The 22,097-nt window shown below is 44.5% G+C and overlaps 1 protein-coding gene across 1 annotated transcript in view; it reads left to right on the forward strand.

The window, feature by feature from the left end:
- Positions 1 to 1,635: 1,635 nt before the first annotated feature.
- Positions 1,636 to 22,097, forward strand: part of PGBD5 (piggyBac transposable element derived 5) — a 68,776-nt gene continuing 48,314 nt past the window's right edge. Inside the window, exon 1 of the mRNA XM_081998291.1 lies at positions 1,636 to 2,765. Within this exon, the coding sequence (XP_081854417.1) occupies positions 2,084 to 2,765 (682 nt within the window). The 5' untranslated portion in view covers positions 1,636 to 2,083. The remainder of the gene's footprint in view (positions 2,766 to 22,097) is intronic.

Raw genomic sequence — 22,097 nt, forward strand, 5'->3', positions numbered from 1 at the left:
AAGTTTATTTCAAGGGCTCTAATACAAAGAAGCTGTCAAGATCTTTAAAGGATTTTTTTCAGTCTTATGTGAGAAGGTCGACACAAGGCACCAGCATTTTTTGTTTCATGGAGACTGCATATAAAACAGACAACATTTGTGAAAAGTAATCTGTGGTTTTCTATATGCCTGCCTAGCAAACTGGATTCATGAGGTTCAAGCTGGTTGCTCAGCATTATCAGTGAGAAAAATCCTGCAAGTCCAGTTATGCCTTCCCATCAGGGTATTCTGAAGACACATAGTGGCATGGATGTGATTAAAAGGATAGTTTGGCCTACAGAGCTATGATTTCTGGTGAGCAGGGAGACAAAATGAACCCAGTGTGATGCCCAAGTTAGAGGCTAATTTGGCAGAGCTTGCAGCAAAAAAAAATTTAAAATCCATTTGTATATAAGCTTAGTAATTTTTTAAATATAATTAGTAAGACACTTATGAGATTTTTCAAAGTAAAATTTGGCTTAAATCTCACCCCTCAAATTACATTGGGCTTTTCGGTTTGCTTAAGGATGCACAGGAGATGGATTTTTCTCTAGATTTGGCTGTATGCACTACATAGAACTTTAAGGTTTAAATGAAGTCACTGCAATTTAAAAATATCTAAATAGAACATAAGATTGTTCTTTTAAATACCTGGTCTTTTAAGTCCAGCTGTTATCATATTCCGGGTTGTGCTAGAGTCCTTGAGAATCATCAGAAGGACATTGATCTTCATTTTTTTAAAGACAGAAACATCCAGTGTTATAAAATTTGTAAAATCTGTAGCACTAACAGATCTTCAGATCAACCTACACTGAAAGTTTGCACCAAAAAATGCAAATAATATGCCCCACCCAGTTGCATACAATCAATCCACAGAATCCAATTACTGTTTATTTTGAAAGCAGTGCTGTGAAAGGCTCCATAGCTGCTATCGCTGTCGGCGAGAAGGGAGGCAGGGACTGTCCTCTTAATGAGTGTTTATACAGTAACCAGCACAGTGGGATGCCAATAGTAATAATAATAAACCTTGATCAGAGTTTTCAAACATTCCTGTAACATCAGACAGACCCTTCTGGCTGCGGCACAACCAGGGGCTTCAGCTGCTGTATGAAATCCTTATTCTCCAGGGATACTTCTGAATCGTGTTTAACTAACCCAGTCAGGGCATGGGTATTTTCACTTCTACCGTTTTCTTTGTGCCACCATACTGCTTTGAAATCAGTGGCAATTTTGGAAGAATGGACACTTCACACTGTACTTGCCCAAGAAACCAAACCATACACTGCAGGCGCTGAGCCCCACAACAACCTGCAGCGTGCTCAGTGCTGGCTCCAGCAAAGGGCAGGAGCACACATGTCACCCTGGGCCCATCCAAAGCCTCCCTGGAGTCCAAGCCGGACAACAGGCTTGGCAGCTGGTGAGCACCTGTCTGGCGGTGCCCAGGTGCCAGGTGCCTCGCAGTCCTGTGCTCCAGCACCTCCCCGCTTTGCTTCAAGGTCCGCCCCGGCGCTGGAGCTCTGTGCTCTATTTTGGGGCAGCGACAACAGGGCCCCTACTGCCATGTCCCTGCTGACGCGCCCCCACCTGCTGCGAAGCCACGACGAGCTGGTCACACCATCGAGGCCCCGACCCACCCAGACCCTACCTCAGCGCCTTCCTCCTCCCTGGGGGGGCCTCGGCTGCGGGGGGGGGGGTGGAAGGGGAGGCCACAAGCCGGCCCCGCCGGCGGCCCCTTGCCCGCGGGAGCCCTCCACCCCCCTCTCCGCCCACCGGGCGCTACTGACGGGCGTGCAGGCAGCGAGGCCCGCGCTCCTGCCCCTACCCTACCCGGCTCCAGGACCGCGGGCGGGCGGACAGCTCCGGCCGGGGCCGGGGCCGGGGCCCAGGCGCAGAGACCCCCCTTCCGGCGGCGGGGCGCAGCGGCGGTCCCGCGGTCGCCGGCGCTGTGGTTTTAAATGGGCGGAGCGGCGGCGGGCGGTGGGGCGGGCGGTGGGCGGCCCGCGCTGGCCGGCGGCTCCCATATAACCCCACCTCCCGGGCGCGGACTGCCGCGATAATTGGCTGGATGTGGTACTTGGAGATGTTGAGCTGGCTCCTTCCCCCCATGTCCCTGCACACACACAGGGGCGGGTGGTGCGGGCGGGAGCGGGAGGCAGGGCTCAGTCCCGGCGGCGGTGGCGGGGCTCCCCCCACTCCCTGTCTACCCGCCGCCGTGCCCGAGCCGCTCCTGCTGCTGGGCTGCTGCCTGCGGCCGCAGGACCCGTCCGAGCCGGGCCGAGGGGAGCGCGGGCGGCTGCTGGCGGCGGCCGAGATGATGGCGGAGGGCGGCGGCGGGCCGGCGCGGAGGAAGGCGTTGTCGCTGCTGGAGGCGGCCCGCAGCCGCTACGAGAGCCTGCAGATCTCGGACGACGTCTTCGGGGAGTCGGGCCAGGACAGCAGCGGGAACCCTTTCTACAGCACCTCGGCCGACTCCCGTTCTGCCGCCTCTTCCCAGGACGAGGAGGACGACGAGGAGGACGAGGGGCGCCCGGAGGGGCCGGGGCCGTGGGGCAGGGCCGCTCGGCGCCGCGTCCCCAGGGCGGCAGCCACCCCAGCGGAGCGGCGGCGGCAGCGGCAGGTCGGCGGCGGCAGCGGCGTCCCGGGCGGCCCCGGCCCTATGGAGGAGGAGGAGGAGGAGGAAGCGGAGAAGGGGGGCTGGACCCGCTCGCTGCGAGACGTCCCACCCCCTCACTTCAAGGATGGCAGCGGTACGGCGGAGGGCGGGCTGCCGGGGCTGGGGACGGTGGAGCCGGGGGGTGCCAGCGGGCGGCACCGGGGAAGCGAAGCCCCTGTGGGCCCGGCTGTCGGCCTGGTTTAGTGCCCGGCCCCTGGCCTCGGCGGGGACGGCAGGTGCCTCCTGCCCGCTGACCTCCCGGGAACGGCCCTGCTGCCGGGCCGCTGGTGCCCGGGGCCGGTCACGCCGGTGCGGGGAGACCCTGGCCCAGGCAGCGAGCAGGAGGGCGAGGGAGGGCCGGTGTGCTTAGTCACAGGCGTCCCCTCCCCGGCGCTGTAGCGGTGCTCCGAGCGCCAGCAGCTCCCGGGGTCCCCGCGGGAAGCGGGCAGGCTCCCCCCGAGCAGGGTGTGCTGCGGCAGGCCCCGTGTCTGGCTGTGCTCTGGGGCGGCCGGTGCCTCCTCGTCCCTGCAGGTGGGGAAAGCCTCAGACCTGGGCTGCGTGCGGCGAGGAAGGGCTCTGAGAACGGGATTCCCTCTGATTGCAAGGCTTTCTGTGCAGCCATCCCTAACCTTAACCCTTCCTGCACGGCTTTTGGCCAGAGTGAATACCAAGAGAGTGGTGAACTGACATGACGTGACCTACAGCAGCAGTGCACAGCATGGAGATCTCAGTGGACTGGGTTGTGCAGCAAGTTGCACCATTGGTTTTCCTATGGAGCCATTATAACGTATCTGTCTGCAGGCCCCAGCAACCAAGTTGACTGTGTAGGCAAGGCTTTGCTCAAAAACATTAATGGTTACAAAGAGCTGTGATGTGAAATAAAACGCTTGCATCTCAGAATGGGATGTGATGATTGCTGTCATCTCCAACTGAGCTGATGGCTTGCCCAGCTTAAGGTTTCTTGTCTTCACTGTTGGTTTTTTGGTGTAGTGTTTAATTCCTTCATTTTGCTATGAAAAGGTACATGCAGAAGAGTGCTGCTAGACTTGGTGTAGTGTGCTGAAATTTGTGCAGTGGGACAGGTAGAAACCGATCTGAGGAAGCAGCTTGGGGTGGGGGAGTAAGGTGGAGCTAGCACTGGAGCCCAGAGAAAGTTCTGTCATGCTTCTTGACAGATGTGCAAATAGAAGTTGTGTCTACCTCTGCAAATAGCTAGACACTGTAAAATATTTAAGTATCAAGCTTACGTGCCTCTTTAAAGAACTCTGATGATTCTTATTCATAAGTGTATCTAAGATCAGGTTCTGGACTATAGGCTTTATGGTGTGATGCTCTTTCAGCATCAGTTATCACTTAATTTCTCTGCCTTTGCTAGCTTATTTCTGCATTACTTTATAGTAATATCCATTTTAACATAGATGGAACTGGGATTAGTGTTTTAATGCTGGTTTGGAAAATAATTAAGTTGATGACCTATTAATTTAGGAATTCATATTTCCTTTGAAATAAAGGAGTCTGATCTATGATTGTCAGAAATAGATGTAGATGTCTGGGGAAGGTGTATGGGTATTGCTGTGAGTATTTCCTCCTAGTAATAGATGGAGAAGATCTCTGTCATGTAGATTTTTTTTTGACTATTCAAATTCCAGGCATTGTATATACCTAAGCTCCTATAATTCTAGTTTGTAGATTGACAGGTTTTAGGCCATGCATATATCATAATTGGAGTCACACCAGGCATACTCATATTTGCACTGTTGTCACTTCATTGGACACTGTTCTGACCCAAGAGTTTGAATTCATACCTGCTGAGGAAAAGGTCTCCACTGGGGTGAAGACAGCAGTCCTTTGCAGTGACAATACATCTTTCAGTCGCTAATGGAATACAAGCAAGAAATGCAGGGTCAGACAGAGAGCACTAGCAGAACTGTGTTCTCAGTTCAGATGCGTTGGATGTAAGAATGCTTTCTTTCTTAGGTTCTGAGCTTCAAAGGAAGAGGTTTTCACGAGTGAGATAAAATGTATCCTTGGTCAGCACCAAAACTTCTGAGTGTGGCCTTTTGGTCAAAATCTCAACAGAAGAATCCTAGTGGCAAGTACTTGACATCATCTCAGCCAGAAGATGAATGTCCCTGTGGACTAAAGTCTCATGTGACTTCAGCTACATCAGTGCTGCAAATAAATCCTTGAATCAGACTATGATCAAAGCTAGTGTCACGCTGTTTGGTTTGGGAGACTGTCCCTTCATGAAAGGGAAGGTGAGGAGGAGAAAAAGGTTTAAATTAATGAGAATGAGCTAAAGCTCCCAAGAACAAAAATGAAGAGCCACTTATAAAACTCTAGTGGTCTTTTTAACTAGAAGTAGAAAATACTATCACTTCCTTTTTTTTTTTTTTTTAAATTACTTAATACTGCCTTTCCCTCCCCATCCTCAATATTAAACTGATGTCTTAAAAAAGTATTGTATCCATCCCTAGAACTAGTCCTGAGCACAGACAGGTTAACTGATACTTCATCTCAAAAATATACCAGAGGCCCAGATGTGCTGGGGGCTGCTGGCAGTTTGATGGTTCAGTATGTCCTCATCTGCAGTCAGTCACTGCTTGTGTTTGTGGTGATGCCTGCTTTTGCCATGTGGCAGGTTCTGACAAACTGGGAAAGGTCTGAATTGACTTCTGTGTGAGGAGAGAAGTGACTGGACAGCATCGCTATGCAATGCTGTGCTGCTTGTGTCCCTGACTTTTGTTTTCTGTCCCTTTTTCAGGGATCTCCAGTTACTGTTGTGTCTGTTCCAACCATATTGTAATGCCCTGATTTTTAAACTGTTAACTAGTGGCACTGTAGGGTTCTCATTAAAATAAGTTGAGGAAACAAGGGAGCTTGAGTGCCTATCACAAATGTCAAAGCAGTAATAAGAGTTCTGAGGTACTGGGATATGAGTAGTGGATAGGTGGTATCCTATTGGAGGCAGTAGCTGAAGAGCCTTCCCTTCACAAAGAGTGCCTGGCTACAGCAGGTCCATGGGTAGGTCAACATGTGTGTTTAAAAGGATGACGATCAAACCTTGGATCCAGGCATGTTTTAGCATCTCCCTTCTCATTCTCTCCAAACCTCTCTGTGAAGGGGAAGCAGAATTGATTTGCTGGGAAGTGAACCTACAAATAGATATGCTTCTAGGAAAGGAGGTCAGACCTCTGCCCAAATAGTACTTTAGTTCTGAAAGGAGGGATAGTTGGGGCTCTTCTGGCTTCTTTTACTCTGAGGGCAGGACAGCTAGTTGTGGAAGTGCAGAAAGAGTAAAAGAACAAATTCCTGCTAGGACAGGGAAAGCATAACTGAAATGGAGAGGGCGAGCAACTATTATTACTTTAGTGACAAGCTAGTAAGTACTAGTAACTCAATGCAAACCCTTCATTTCTGGTCACTCCTGCCTCAGACTTAATTGGTGTGGTCTTCCTTCCTTCAAGAGCAGTGTGGTTCTGGGTGGTACCTTTCCTTGTTAGCTCAGAAATCTGGCCAGGAAATGTTCCGTAATAGATAAAGGCAGTATTAGTTCTGGTCTGTCTTCGTGGAAGGTCTTAGAAGGGGCAAATATCCTGGTATTGCTGCAGCTTGATGTTCCTGAATTGGGGTAGCTGGCATTCTCTTCCTAGGGTCCAGTGCTTCCTATATCTATATAGTTTAGTGACCAGAAAATTTGACCTCAGGTGAAAAAGCAGTTCCTATAGTTAGGGACAATGTTTTAGGGGGGCAGCAATAGCAGGGAAAGTTAATGCTGAAGTCCTCAAAGTTACAGCCAATGGGTGCTACTGTTTTCTTCATTTTATGTACCCCCCCAAACCCTGTTCTTAAGCCTAGACCCGAGGACAAAATCTTAAGAATGTTCCTTGCTGAAAGAGCACAGTAGCTCCTCTTCAAGTTGCATTTAGAGAGTGTAACTAGTGCTTTATGGATTTCCAGAATATTTCTCTGAAAGTCTAAACGTGTTGTAAGTTGCCATCTTTGAAGAGCACACTCCAGTAGAACAGTATGCGCTCAGGGAGACGTTGCATAGACCATGTCTAGCAATCAGGCTCTCTTTGTCACCTTGAAGAGGTTAAAATGAATATTTAAAGTAGTTTTCAATATTTATTTATTTTTAAACAAGAATGTTCTTTTCTAGAAAGACCAGGTTATGGGAAACGGTCATTTATTCCATCACAGCTGCCACATGAGAGATGACCTTTTCCACAAAGGGAGAGAGTGTTATCTGAGAGATGAAATGAGCCTTCATGTTCCAGCTAAAGTCAAGGAAGCAAGACACAGCTTTAAATTCCAGGTTGTGACCACCCTCACATATAAAAAAAGTTTTTCTTTTGTTTAATCACAAGCGTCTGGTTGCACATCAGCTGATGAGACTTCACTCTTGATTGTATTTTTTTCAGTAGTGTTGTTATTTTATGAATGTTAAATAAGGAAAACGAATTTAGTTCTTTCATGTTAGTCTCTAGTGAATCGTACAATACAATATATATTGATATAGCATGGAGTTCATTTGACCTGTGTTCTAAATAGTTTAGCAGAGCTAAACAATTCAGTTGAAGTTAAATAATCAAAGGAGAAGAAAGTGATACAGGTAAGGCTTTTAGCTGTTATTTGAATGGCTATAATCGTAACTGGGCAGAGAGCTGTGGAAAGTCGTTGCAGGATGTAGGGGAAGATCCAACGCGCATACTCTTCCCAAGCATGTGGAAAGGCAGATGGGAAGGCAGCGTTCCAGCAGCAGGGAGCCTGGAGGAAGAGCTCTTGGGTCAGGCTGGGCCATGAAAGAGGGTCCACATACATGCCACCATCTAACAGTGGTGGTGATCTTGGTTCAAGTCCTGAAAAGAATCTGAAGGCTTTAGTCTTATTAGATTGAGGTCAACACTTAAAGATTCCAGAGGTGGAAGAAAAGCTATGAAAGCTACTTAGTCGCTTATGGCAGATTCTGCTTCAGAAATATCTGGGCCAAATTCTCTGACTGTAAGTGAATAAAGTGCCACTGATGTGACTTGTTCTTGCTTATTTATGTCATCAGAGAATTTAGATGCTTTTGACTTGCATAACCATGCAAAATACAGAGGAAGAAATGCGTTTCTGTAATCTGTTCTTGCATTCTAAGTAGAAATTACTTATAATGACAGCATCACAACACTTCTAAGAAGATAAGATAAATACATCATAAAGATGTATACTGCTACTTTGCAGAGCCTTTATAGGATGACTTAAAGGTTCTTAATTTTGCTAAATAAGTGAATTATGCAAAGGCTTAATATCTCGTATATCTTATAAAATCTAAATGTGCTTTTCAGGTGGTTTTACTGGATTTAGAGCACATTTTCCTGCTTCCATCATCACTGAAGTGAATCAAGTGCATGACATGACAACCTTACTGATTCTAAAATTTAGTGCAACTTAGCTGTCTGTGTTCCCTTTCTTCTTTTGCCTATACCTCTGCTATTAAACATGCATTTGGGGAATAACCTAGTGTTCATAAACTTCAGAGAAAAAACAGCTTCTCTGCTTTTATATGAAGAACTGGTTTTCTTTGGTACTTGAGACATCAAAGTCTATAAGCACTGCAGATCAAGGTCTTCTCTGCAGACACCGTCTAGCCTTTTACAGAGAAAAAGCATATTTACTCCTAGATCTGTTACTGCACGAAATGAGTCTTTTCCCCTTGCAGCTATTGATGGGGTCATTTAAAAGAAGCAGATTGGTTCCTACAGCTGCTCATGTCCTTTAGTCAACATCACAGAAACAGTACAGCAAACAATTTCCTTGTCTGCATACCTTTAAGTCAACCTGGAGAGGAAATTAGCCTCTCTGCTGAGTCTAATGAGGACACTAATAGTGGAGCTGACTTGCTAATTCTGTATAGACTGCTAGGTCACAGGAAGCTGTCCTGGATGCCATAGACTTAAAAGAAGCTGGAAATTTCTCTTAGGTGTGCTTGTTCATGTAGGTGTTTTGTTTCCCTCCCATGCTCAAGCTTCTGGAGTAGATAGATTTAGCAGTTTGGAAATACAAGGTACTTCCCAAAGGGAAAGTAATTATGGATACAGCTACACATCTTATCTAGAGGTCAGTGGAATATAATCCCTAAAATACTTCATCCTTCAGAATACTGACAAAAATTGGGCATGTTGTTAGAAAACAGAGCAGATGGACTCAAAAGGAATGCATGAGAATACTAGCATTTGACATCTCACTTTCTTGTGGCAAGGCCTTTCTAGGAGCTTATCCAAGCTCCTACTTCATATTCCTTAAAGAACAGGATGTTAATCAGTCACTAGCTCTGTCTGAAAAAGAATGCACACGTAACCAAGTGGGCCTTTTAAAAACGAAGCCAGAGCTCCTTGATTGAGAGACTGCAGGGAAATCGTAGAATAGTTGGTGTTGGAAGGGACCTTCCAACCTTCCTTGGTCATCTAGTCCAACCCCCCTGCAATGAGCAGGGACATCTTTAACTAGATCAGGTTGCTCAAAGCCCCATCCAACCTGACCTTGAATGTTTCCAGGGATGATGATAATAAGCTTAGAAATAAGCTTAAAAGGCTCCTTAGCTTATTTTGGCTCTGTATGAATTACTCCTGGATTATCTCCTGATTTTCTGTGAAGACAACTGGTATTAATGGCACATGATAGAAAACATGCCTTCGATTCTGCTTTCTTGGACAGCGTGAGGGATTCACATGACTTGTACTGACCAACTACATTTGCTGTTGAGAAGGACAAAGAAAAAAACCAAGCAACTTCTATTCACCAAGCCATACAAAGCTGTAGCTGTGCAGTTGAAAACTGGGCAAACTGAAGTGTAGTCATTGAGGCACACTGTAAGGATGCAAAAATCACGTCAGAGAGGGATATACTGGAGACACAGAAGCAAAGAATATTGTGTATGTCTGAATGGATGGGATGAACTAGCTGTGTGTTGGACCGGAAGATTACTGGACTGAGATAAGATAGAGCAAGCCCATCTGTGGGCACAAATGGAAGTGTTATTTCTAGTGAAGAAAAAACAGAAAAAAGGCTTAAAGCAGCTGCTGTTATAACTGTGATTCATTTCTGATAAAATATGGCAGAGAGGTGGGTGTGTCTGAAAGATTAAATTGGAGCAACAAATGAGAACATCTTTCTTTTATAAAGTTACTTATGAAATTCACTGTTGTGGAAAGTCTGACTATCCAGTGCGTATAGTAATCTCTGCTTTTTTTGAAAGGCAAATGCTGACTAACTTCCCAGTGGGTAGCACTTGTAGGTGTGCAGTCTGGGGTCAGTGTGTAGCTGTAGGCTTGTGGTTAGTCCCATTGATGTCACGGTGCTGCTGGATGGACCCTGCTGATACAGGGCTTGGGCAACAGTAATCATGTCAGGTCATGCCTAGAAAAACTACTTTGAAGAGGGTATGTGTATTGAAACTCATACATGTATGCACTTATGCATAGGGCTTATGGCATTTGGGATGGGGATCTAATATTACTTACTCTGCCCCAGTACAGGGGAAACAGTTCAACTGGACTGCAAGGCAAGAGGTGGCCAGCCTTCCCCAGAGGGCAGGGTGGTGGTTCATAAACCTTCACTTGCTGCAGCAGCCTCGTGAAAACGAACCACCTTTGGTTTGGGGCGAGGGATTCCCAAGATGATCTTGAAAAATGTAAGACACTCTTACATCTATCATGCTGGATATGTCGCATTATGGTTTATAAATATGTATGTGGTCATAAATTCTTATGTAGCCTTTCAAAAGGCTTCTAGCTTGTTGGACTGCATTCCTGAATGGGATCACTAAATGAGAAGACCTCCTTAAACTGAAGACTTCATTTCTAGCCATCATAGTTATTCCTTACTTACAAACTTGTCCTGTTACATAGTTATTGGTTGGTTTGAGGTGAAGTAAAATACAATGTCTGAAGGTTTATGCTTGTGAGATCTGCATTAATTCCCTTTTGTCATTGGCTTTGAGATTAAAAGAAATGAAGCACTAAGGCTTGGAGTGCCTTTGAGTGATCTGTAGCTACTTTCATGGTGTTAACATTGCTGCAAGTAGTCTCAGTCCTTTCATTTAAGGGTCAGAAAAGGAGGAGGCTTTAAGCGTATCACGAATCTCCCCCATTGGGAAAAGAGTGATGGGTTTTGGAGTAAACAACATCCTGCTCTTTCCACTTGAGGGGGTTGTACTTGATAAATAAGGAATGACCCTCTGAAAAAAGGCCTTTCTTCATCTGCTTCTGTTCTACTGGGTAATGACTCACACTTAAACTGACATCAGAGATAGTCTCAAACAGCTTGTCAGACCCCTCCAGCAGCCCTCTGTCATTGTGGCCCATGGGGCCTGGAGGCTCCCTGGTGGCTGGATGCTATGGGGCTCTGTCAGGGCAGGGCCTTGTCAGCCCTGTCAGGGTCTGTCCCACTGCCCCAGCCATGAGCAGGGCAGCCGAGGGCACTGGGGCAGCTCCAGGCCTGGGGACTGGGCACCTCCCGGGGGACAGGCCAAGGCCAGACTGGGATGTGGGCCCATGGGTGGGCCTGTCTTGGCAGAGCCTGTGGCTGGGCAGGGCTGTGGGGAGCTGGAGACCAGTGCTGCTGGGGCATATCTGGGGCAGGGACTGATGGCCCCAGGGGCTGCAATGGGCCGGGGGGCTGGGCAGGTGGTCCCCCTGGGGCACTGACAACAGCTCCTTGAAACAAACTCTTTGGCAAAAGCCATGACTTTCTGTAATGACTTTTCCACAAAAGAGGTGTTGAGAAGGAATTTGGCACTGCTCGTTTGGGCTGCTCTTCCAGACCACTTCATGCCTGCTCTGGGCTCTCCTTTCCGTGTCCCTACAGCTGGGGCTGCTGGTAGCCAGCCCTCCCTTCAGCCATGGAGAGCCTGGCTGCTGCCATAGATAGGCCTTTCTATTTCATAGGTACCCTGCAACTGGACCCTTGTGGTCCAGATTACTTTTGTTTATTTCTTGTGTACGAAACAAGGTAACAGCTTGTGGTTTTGCTGCCTGGAGTGGTTGTGTGTAGTTAGGAGCTACCTGAGCATTGTGGAGGCCCACCACCGTCACTGCGCTCGCCATTAGACTTATCTCCTCATTTTCTATAATGAATCAGAGGCAACTTCTTGAGGCAGGAGCCATCTCTGCATTATTAGCTCCGAGTTTTGCACTCTGCTTTGCCTTATGCTATATCTATTGCAACAAACATTTTCTTGCAGAGATTAAAATATGTAAGGGAGAGAAGCAGGCAAGATATGGAAATATCTGACCAAATAAATAGAATCTAGTCGCTACCAGGTATTCTCACTGAAATTGTCATTACTGCAAATGTCTGTTTCTGTCTCCATTTGAATTCTGTAAGGTCTGGCCTAGTATCTCAAAAAATGTGTTGCATAAAGATCTGGCAAAAGCTTAAATGTTCTGATGGAAGAATTTTAAATTTTTTTAATGAGAATTTGAAATTGCCTTCTTGAATGGAGGTGGACTTACTGAATTTGTTTATTAAACTTTTAGATACCATGAAGTTGGGAGGGATTTTATGTGCACTGGAGGACAGGCTGAGAATTTGCAAGGCTTTTGACAACCTGAAATAGCCCAGGGGGGAAAAAAGGGCACAGTGCAAGAGGAATGCTTAGTGTGAAGGCAGCAGTGACTAACAGCACAAGTGGAAAATGGAGGGGAAGGGGAAGAACTGTTTAGGTGGAAAAGGAATTGGATGTTGAAGCTGAACACCAGACAAATGTGACTCAGTGTCATGTTGTTGTGAAAAGGCAAATATCCTCCCCAGATCTTTAAATGGAAGAGTGTATGAGACTTGCAACGAGACTGGCTTGCCATTTAGGAGAGGTAGTCTGGGTCACCAACCCAGGTGAGGAACAAATAGTCGAATGTGAAGAGAAAGGACTGAGAAGCAGAAAATGTACTGACTTTCAGCATTCTGTTTTCAAGCTAAGTGACCGTATGGATAAGTAAAGGCTACTGTAGGAAAGGTAATTATCTGCCTTCTTGCTCTGGAAACAGAATATAAGAAATAACAGGTATAAATTGAATTGATTGAGAATTAAATCAGACATGATAGAAACTCTCAGACAGTGCAGTGCTGCAGAAGTCATGAAGTGCATCACTGGAAACCTAAGAAGTGTCACTAACCTGTTGTAATAGACTGACACCCAGCATGTGTGTGCGGAATGGGGATAGAGGCCTGGACTAAAGGACTTCTTGAGGTTCCCTCCAGCACTCTTTTTGTTTGTTTTAGATTGGTTAAGATAAATGCAAACACTAGGGAAGATGTTTTGTGGCAAGCTGTATGTTGGAGTGCTATGCAGAAGACTTGCCACTTGCATCTCCTGCCTCAGCTTTGGGAGGAGGGAGAAAGCTTGTGGGAAGGAGCTGTATGCTCACAGAAGGCCTCCTGATCCTTTAAGGTGGAACTACTTCCCTTCACCCCAGGAGAGTGGCCCAGGCACACTTGACTCTTACTAAAAGTATTGTTCTCACCCTCACTTCTATGGTAATGAGTTGTGTGTCCATGAATCTTGTATCCCTAAACAAGTGACTCATTGTGAACTTCCTTCTGTGCGTTAAACACTAATTTTGTTACGCCAGGGATGCCTGATAAAACACTACCCAAATACTTGTGAGCTTAGCAATATTGCAATTTGGAGGCATTTAGTTGCTGTGTCATCCAATGGTGCTTAGGTTTGTACTTGCCTTCATCTATGACTCTTGTGAGGTATGAAGAGCCTCTTTGCAACTGAATGCCAGCACAAACTGCTGTACACCATGAGGATGGATATGTGGAGGAAGACAGGCACAGGTCTGGAGTAAGCCTAGCTAAGATATAGTCCAGACGTCTGCAATAACTGATGACTATGTAACAGATGTCGTGGAAAGAAAGGACAACTGAATGTCTACTCCATGTTTGTCCAGTTCATGGGCTGGGTATCAGAAGGTTGTTTCTTCACTACTTTGTGAACATTGCAAAATTGTTTCATTTTGCAAAGAGCACTATTAGCACTTAGGTCTTCTCTTTTCCCAATATTTGTCTCAAGTATATTGAGGAGATTTGCTTCTTTCTTTTTTTTTTTTCCCTAGGCTAAAAATGAGAAAGTAACTGGTTTCTTCACAATCTTCCCTTGAAAGAATACACCCCTACTTCTTCTAGTAGTAGTTCTCTATCTTTCCCATCTTAGGATCAACTTTTTGGTGGCAAATTGCACAGAGTTCTGAGTAAGGTCTTACAATTCTTGTTCAAAGGTACTAATACGTCACTATCTCCACTAAAGATACCTAAAAACCTACCTAATGCTACCTAGAAAGCCACTGTTTTAGAAGTCAGTTGTGCGTCACTTTTCTGCAATACAAGAGATTTGTCTCTGATTTGAGCAGATAATTAGAGAAAAAAACGCTCATTATTGGTCGGTAAGTGCATGACTTTGCCCTTTTTTCTATATATACTCCTCTTTCTGTGTATACTCCTCTTCAGATCTATTCTGGCCAACAAATCCTATCTAGTACGCTCATCAGCCCAGCATTGCCTGTTAGTGTCTTGATCATACATTCTGTTCTAGTTCAATGTTCTAGTAGTAAATGAGACAATCTCTTTCCAGAAGTCACCTATCTTCATCCAGACAAGTCGTCTGTCAGTCAAGGATCTGGGTAAAGAAGGACATTAACGCTCTTACTCATCCCTGTTGCTGCTGATTAACAAGTTCCTAGCTAGAAACAGAGCAGATAAATTCAACTATCCTGTAAGTAATATCTTAGAAGCTCACCCACTAAAAACAGTTCTAAGGTGACCTGTCAGGGATACAAATGCTCTGCATTTGTCTTGATGTCCTTGATTAGTCTTTCCTCCAAAATCTATTCATTCTTTAAGGAGTACTGAGATTACAGTAACAAGTTTAAAGTCACAAAGTCTATTATTTCTATTTGAAAGTCTTTTTTTTCCTGAGTTTAATGTGTTACCTTGAGCTTAGATTCACTTAGGTCCTTGTTATGGGGTTCCTAGTATTTCAGGATTAGAAACAAAAATATGTACTAAACAGTAAGATTTCAATTTTTTATGTCTTTTTCTCTGCCGTGGGTATTGCAGCTTTTGGTGTCCTGTCCTCAAATTCATGAAACTTATTCTCATTAGCTGCCTTGAAAATAAAGCCAAATGCTTGCCTTGACAGCAGAATCACACCTAGGTTGTCATGAATCTGTGTGTCCTGAAAATTGCACTGGCCTCACTTCCTTCTTCCCTTTTGTCCTCATTCTATTTCATTAAAGAGCCTTGTGGCTCTCTCTGTTACAAGGCACAGCTATTTCTGGTTAAGAGAGGAGGGAGTATAGCCAGAAGTACCTAATCCTACAATCTCACTAGGCTGGGGTAAACACAAACCATGTTGAGCTCTGTAAGTGCAAATGACAGTGCAAGCACCTACTTTCTCTCTGGGACAGATGGTGTAAAATATTCAGCTATGGTTATTTTTTAATTGGTATTGTTGAAGTGGGTACTGAATATGAAATTGTTCTAGGAATATGAAATGGACTTGACACTGTTAATGCTGTTGTTGAGATTCTACCAGTTTTTAACTCTTCTGTTCTTTTTGGCTGTTGGCTAAACTCCCTGAAGCAATGAAAAGAAACTAAGTGGGCATTAGTTTCTTTCTAAAAGCAGCCATTTGCATTGTATGCTGAAGCAGAAACATTTGATAGCATTTTACTGGCAGATACTGCAGTTGAGTGAGTGAAATGTTAAAATACAAACCATGCCTTTTCTTCAGGTCTTTTGCTGAACAGTTGACTCAAAAGGGGTTTGAGTATTGACCTGGAGCGGCTTGACATTGAGTAGTGAGCTACCAATTGTTCTAATGTCAGCTTTCTTCCTAAGATAAAACGGAGACGGGATTCTTTCTTTTTAAGCTGAAATGGGCAGCTAAAGGGAGAATGCTTCAGCACAATACTTTAATCAGAAAAGGAGCAAGAAACAAGTATAACGAAAGCTGTTCAAAACTTTACTTTGAAGATTTCTGTTTCTACTGAATCCTTTTAATCTGTGCTATAACCTTTTCCTAACCTGCTCTTCTCTGCTGCAGCATTTAGTTTCTCTAATTGTATTTCGCTTCCTAGAATCCTTTGCTGTCATAAAAACGAACGTTTCTCTTACATCTTAATATAGATCCTACCGATACTTCACATTTTAACATCATGTTCTTAGTCATTATGAAACTTCCTTTTTTTTATTCTTCTGGGCTCTGCTGGACACTGTCTCCACTGTTCCTGTTAAAATTGCAGGTAGTCTCGGGCAGGGGTTCATTGTTCAAATTTTGCTGCATAGCAAGCCAGGCTTCTTGCAGTTTTGCTCTGCCCCATGTACCCAGGTCCATTCCTTTGGAAGGAGAAGGTAAAGGTCTTCCAGGTGTTGAGTTCTCACCTACCTTATGCAAAAATAGGTGATGGAGGTGACAGCTTTTTGAATTACGCTTGCTGAAAGATGGCTTGCTTGAGTTCAGTCCTTATTAGACAGCATATTTGTAGTGAGAAGAGCCTGCAGGCTCTAACAGTATCTCCTGTGATGAAGAAGCTGGTTGATGTTGAGAGACAAGGCCGTGTGAAACCAGACTGAGCCTGTTCTTGCATTCATAGCGTCACATAAAGATGACAGCTGGTACTTCTAACATACCAAAGTGATGGCCAGATGCCCCTGACCACGCTGCTCACCCACACCTGCTACAGCTGATGTTCCAGATCTGCATGCGTAGGAGATGCAATATGTGAACAACTGTCACACCCACCACAACATCAAACTTAGCATTAAAAAGCTGGAAGAAATGCACTGTGCAGCTCAAAAGAATTTGAGTTTCAGATCTAATAGGAGTGGTGCTTATATATGAGTTTAGTTATCCTATGATTAATCAACCTTCTGCTTGGATGAAGGTTGCACTTTGGGGCTATCAGCTGCCCCTACATATTGTTTTGAGTGAGCATTTTATTGGGACTGAGATGTGAATGCAACCTGTGCTCCTGCTGCCTAGCAGAAGAGACTAGTGGAAGTTTAGAGGCTAATGCACTGATTAATGGGCCCAATTCTTCATGTCAAGCATTTAAGGAATATTCTCGCTTCTCCTCCCTCACCTCTATTGGTGGGAGTGGGGACAGGGTCTCCTGTATCTGGTTCTTCCCTCATTTGCACAGTGTACCCTGGGAGACCCTTATCCCCGAGACATTGGTTCTAGGGGCAGGATCATGTGGCCAAAACCAAGTGATAATTTCTATAATGAAAACAAAATGTTATGTTTGTTTAAGCAGTTTTGGTGTGGCTATTGCTTTTCTTTTTGTCTTTGAGACTAGCTAAATTCACTGTTCTGCATACTGGTGGAGCTTGCATGCTTCCTAAAGAAAGGAGACACACAGATAAATTTTACGTTTTGCTTTCTGTGACTGCTGGTGTATGCAGCCATTGTAAGTTGCCTTGCCTGTAATTTAGAAGGGGGAGGAGAAAGTAAGCAAGCTTTTAAACGCAAGTAAAAAAGTTAGGTCTTCTAACCAGAGTCTTTAAGTGCCTCTTTTGTTGTGTCTTTAAGGACTCTGTACTATACTTGTCACTACTCATTCTTTTATAGTTATTCCTGGTTTTGTACAGAGTGCATCACTTGACGCTATAGTACTTCTACCACTAACTCGTTTGGAGCAACCCTGGGCTATAAGAAACATGCATTATCTCACTTCAAAAACGGGCACTTCAGTGTAGTGTTGCAGTGGTGCCTAAGAATAATTTGATCACTGCAACTTAAGGTTGAGTATGCACCTCGAATGCTCTCTGCTGGACTGGAGCCTAAGAGACCCTAAAAGAGATTAGGGTTGGCAGTTAACTCCCAAACTGTAGCCTCGAAAATTTCTTAAGAGATCCATTTTGATGTTTGTTGAAAAGTACAGCCTGTTTGCTTTGACTATACAAGGAGCTAAAGTGCCTGACATTCTTACATGCCTAAAACTCAATGGCAAGTTGTGCAACTGGATTGCTCCCTAAACATAGCGTTTAATTAGCTTTTAACAAACATTTTATATGCTTACAACAGTAATAAGTTTGGTATCGAATCTGAATATAAGTGGTAGAAACTAACATTATGACCCATGATCAAAAGGAAAAAGCCATGTTCCCTGAAGAACACATCAGTTGCAATTTGCTTGCTGAGGTTTGAGAAGACCCACCAGAATCTGTTGAGTGATAGTTGTAAGGCCTTGAAGGGAGGACAACAGGGCTGGAGGAGAGACTATAGAGGATTTTTATGATAAAAAAAAAATATTCCCTCCTTTCCTACCACTGCGCGTATTACAGCCCCAGTCTTGCTTACAGGATTAATGATTTGCATGGCTGACTGCGCAATGAGTGTGTGCTCTGAAAACTTATTTCCACTGCAGAAAAACACAAGACTATTAAACATCCTTTTGATTTGTGAGTGACACAAATTAAAAAACTCGAAGGTGAGCATCAAGGAATGTTAATATAGTACATTAACCTTTGAATCCAGAGAAGCATATAAGCACATGCTTAAATAAATCCATATGTGGTACTACTTTACTGATGTAGTACAGTAATGTGCTAAAAGCAGAGTGACATGAAAACAGTTATAACAACGTAGAAGTACCTCTGACTGATACCACCACTCCCCTATTCTTACAAGAAGAACAGTTTTCTAGGGGGGCAAAGGGAAATGACTCCTTTTCAAAGCAAACTGATTATACTGGTATAAAACCTACAGGTAGATCAGCTGAAGCTTATAGGATACGAGCATGCACTCAGCTCTGTGCTGAAGTGAGGGTCAACTGTGTCTGCTAGGCTGCTTTAGTCCTGAGTGCTGTTACTGAAGAACTCCAGGGCAGTGTTCTCCAAACATTTCTCATCGTGCAGCCTTACTGGTAGAAGTTTTTTTGAGCAGGTACCCCCAATCTATGTATATTTTCTTATTTATAAATTATATACATGCACTACTGTACTAGTATACTACATATAACATACAGAAAAATAGAAATTAAAAAGGATGAGATAAAGATGAAATAAACACTTTAATAATTTTATTTTATTAACAGAACAAAAAAATACTTTCTTCCAGCACCCCAACAGATTGTCTTATGCACTCTCTGGGGTGGGCGCACCCCACATTGGAGACCACTGTACTAGGGGCTATGAAAAGATCTTGATATGAAGCTCATATGTGGTCAAGCAGACAGTGCTTGGCAAGCAGGACTGTGGTCATTTGTGTCCAGCTCTGTCAGACTGCTTCAGTTCAGGCCCAGAGAGAGAATTTCTGTAAAGTGGCTTGCCTCTCTCTGCCAGGTGTACTACCAGATCTAGTATTTAGCTGTGATGAAAAGCAGTATGTCCACCTTCTTCCTCTGTCTTCTCTCTCCCTTCTTCCTCTTCCCCAAATAAATAACATTCTAGCTTGCCTAGTGGGATTGAGGTTTTGATGACACTAGGTTATAAAAACTCCAGGCCCAGCCTTACTAATAATCTGAAGGCTTTTTTTTCCCCCACTAAAACATTGATGGGGGTTATGACACTTAGGACCTAGCTGAATCTGGCCCTAAGGGAGGAATGTAATCAGTTCTTGATGTGGAAGTGAAAATGCTACCTATTCACGGCCATTCAAAGTTAGTGAGGAGGAAAGGAGCCACATCAGAGAGATGATGTAAGAAGCTGATGGGGTTGAATGAGATGCAGCAGGTCTCCTACTTTTCTTAATTTTAATTTGAGGTGGTCAACATAAATAAAGAATGGAGAGAAATGTTTCTTAAATGAGACCTTTCTGAATGTAGCAAAAAGCAGCTGAGGAAGTGGAAGGGCAATGCAAAGGAGCAAATATGCCTATAATACAAAACCAGCTTTAGCAGTTAAGTCTGGAAGGCTTAGGAAGCAGGAGACTCCCTATGGATATACATATTCTTCTTCTGTATTTGCCGTGCTATTCCTGCACACAGAGCCAAGAGAGTGGGGAGAGACTTAGCAATCAAAACTTGACGTTCTTCGATACCCCTTTTCCTGGGGGATTCCATATTCAAAGAGCACTTAAAAACAAAATCAGGAAATGAAAGAAGGTTTAGAAACAGATGAACGTTCTTGACGCCAGAGCTGCAGTGCTGTTACCCTGGCTGGAGCAGCAGCATAGTCTGATCTGTCCCGGAGAGCAAGTTGACACTGGGGTTTTTGATAAATGAATACTGACTGAGGCAGTGTCTCGGTGAGGGCATGAAGGGGGAGGTCTCAGCTTTCTAGAAAACACAACGCCAAAGAGGTAGAGATGCTTGGATGTCAGTAGGAATGAAGGGAAGAAGAGTTTTTCCAGGTGAGAGCAGTGACTTCCTTAAATAACCCTCAATTGTTTGTTATTTTAGAGGAGGCTGTGAGGCATCTGGAAGACTGAGTTTTCCTTGTAGAAAGTGTTGTGGTGCTAGATAAACACTGATGAGCTCCACACAGATGTCAGGCACTTCCTTTGCCAGCAGGGACTGGCCAAGGCAAGAAAGGGTCTTGCAACAGCAGCTCTATGTGAGTGGTTTCAGATCTGCTATGAAATCAAATTGATTTTGGTGGGCTGGCTGGTTGGGCTATACAGAAAAGTACGTTTCTGCCTTTGCTCACTTGCAGAAACATGTACATCATCTTTTTGGTGTTTTGTTTTTAAGCCCACAATTTGAATCCACGCTTCAAGATTTTTGAATGCTTCTTCCATTATGTTGAGAATGATTGAAGAGGGTATGGGTATGGCATGCTCATACCTGTGGAGTGTAGGAAAAGAGACAGGGAATGCAACTTTCACCACTTTCATGTAACATTACACTGTCTTAAAAATGAAAGAGAAAAGTCTCCAGCAGCTGACCTCCTTCACCGGTAGTTATGGCATTTGATCTGTGCTTACCTGCTAATGAGGTATTCCTTGCCCAAAATGATGTATGAAAAGTATGACTGTAGACGTCAGTACTGTGTTAATTCACATGGGCCAGGAGTTGGGAGCAAGGGAGAGAAGTGAAACAGAAACCAGAGGGGGTTGGGATGTCTAATTTTTCTTGCTGAGCAGCCACAGGCGGTCCAGGCATAGGTGTAGATCTTTATTCTGTGACTTAAAAATAACATACATTTGGACACACACTTAACCAACGCTGACCCGTCTGATAGATAATCCTTGTCTCAAAACATGTATCCTTAGAAACAGCAGTCGTAGACTTGAAGAATTCATACCAACATAAGCCTCATCTCATCACTTAAGTGAAACGCCAAGAAATGGGAAGCTTTGAGGTATGGCAGTGTCCCAAAAATGCAGGCGGAAGGGTGGGGAAAGCAGCAGAGAAGCAGAGCCTGGGGAAGGTCAGAGTCAGGTTACAGCAAGCAGCCAGGGAAGGCTACGAATGTGCAGAATGGAACAAAGGAAAACAGGTCCCAGTGCCAGCCTGAGATGTGGATAAGCCAGAAGCACAGATGGTATATTAGCCTAAGATAGCAGAGTGTATCAGTGACAGAGTAAAATGTTCAGGGAGGGTGACTCCCAGTTCCTGAACTAAGGAGATACTTGCTCTGGCTTGGAGGGCAGGCAGTTTGGAAGGGAAGCACCACTTTTGTCTTTGAGCAGCAGTCAAAATTCACAGCCCTTATTTAAATGAGAACTTTTCCAGTTACTTGTCACCGAGTAAATACACTTCTTCACCATATTATGAAATCATAATCCAGCCTGATATGAAAACAGCAGCTTACATCTTCCCCTTTAAGAAAATCAATCTACAAGTAAATAACAGCATGCAGGACAGGACATGGGGCCAGGGTTTACCGGGGAAAAAACATACTCACAAACTTCCTTATTACTACGTTAGTAAAACATGACCTTAAGCATACCACTGACACTGCCTATGGCCTCTGATCAGTCACAGGCTTTTGTTCCAGACGGATTTTTCCAAATCATGGAGGGTTTATCTCTGGTACAGTAATCCAAAGATCTGTTCTGAACCCTAGTGCGAAGACTGCATGCTTCTTCTAGAAGAGGAAGAATACAGCTAGGAGACGTAAAGCCTCAGTCACCGAAGTCTCGAGCTATAAATGTCCTAATCTGTGGTTACAGAATGGGAAGCTATTATTTCTGTTGCGATAATGCCCAGAAGCCTCTGCAAGAATCCTTAGTGTGAAGTGCTTGGCACTTTGCAAACAGAAGGACATGCATTGCAGTGGTTGTTCCCATGTTCCTAATTTAGATTTATCTTGCAGGTGCATATATAGGTGTATAATTATACCTGTAGATTCAAGGAACTGATGTTTGGGACTGTTTTTTTATATAGCAGAAAGATTTATTGGATTTGTCTTCCACTATACTACTTAATATGACCCAGATTTCATTACCAACAACCGTTGTTTTTTTAATATGTGAGCATACTGTGAAATT

This window comes from Phaethon aethereus (assembly GCF_964289735.1).
Source record: "Phaethon aethereus genome assembly, chromosome: 3".
Lineage (NCBI taxonomy): Eukaryota > Metazoa > Chordata > Aves > Phaethontiformes > Phaethontidae > Phaethon > Phaethon aethereus.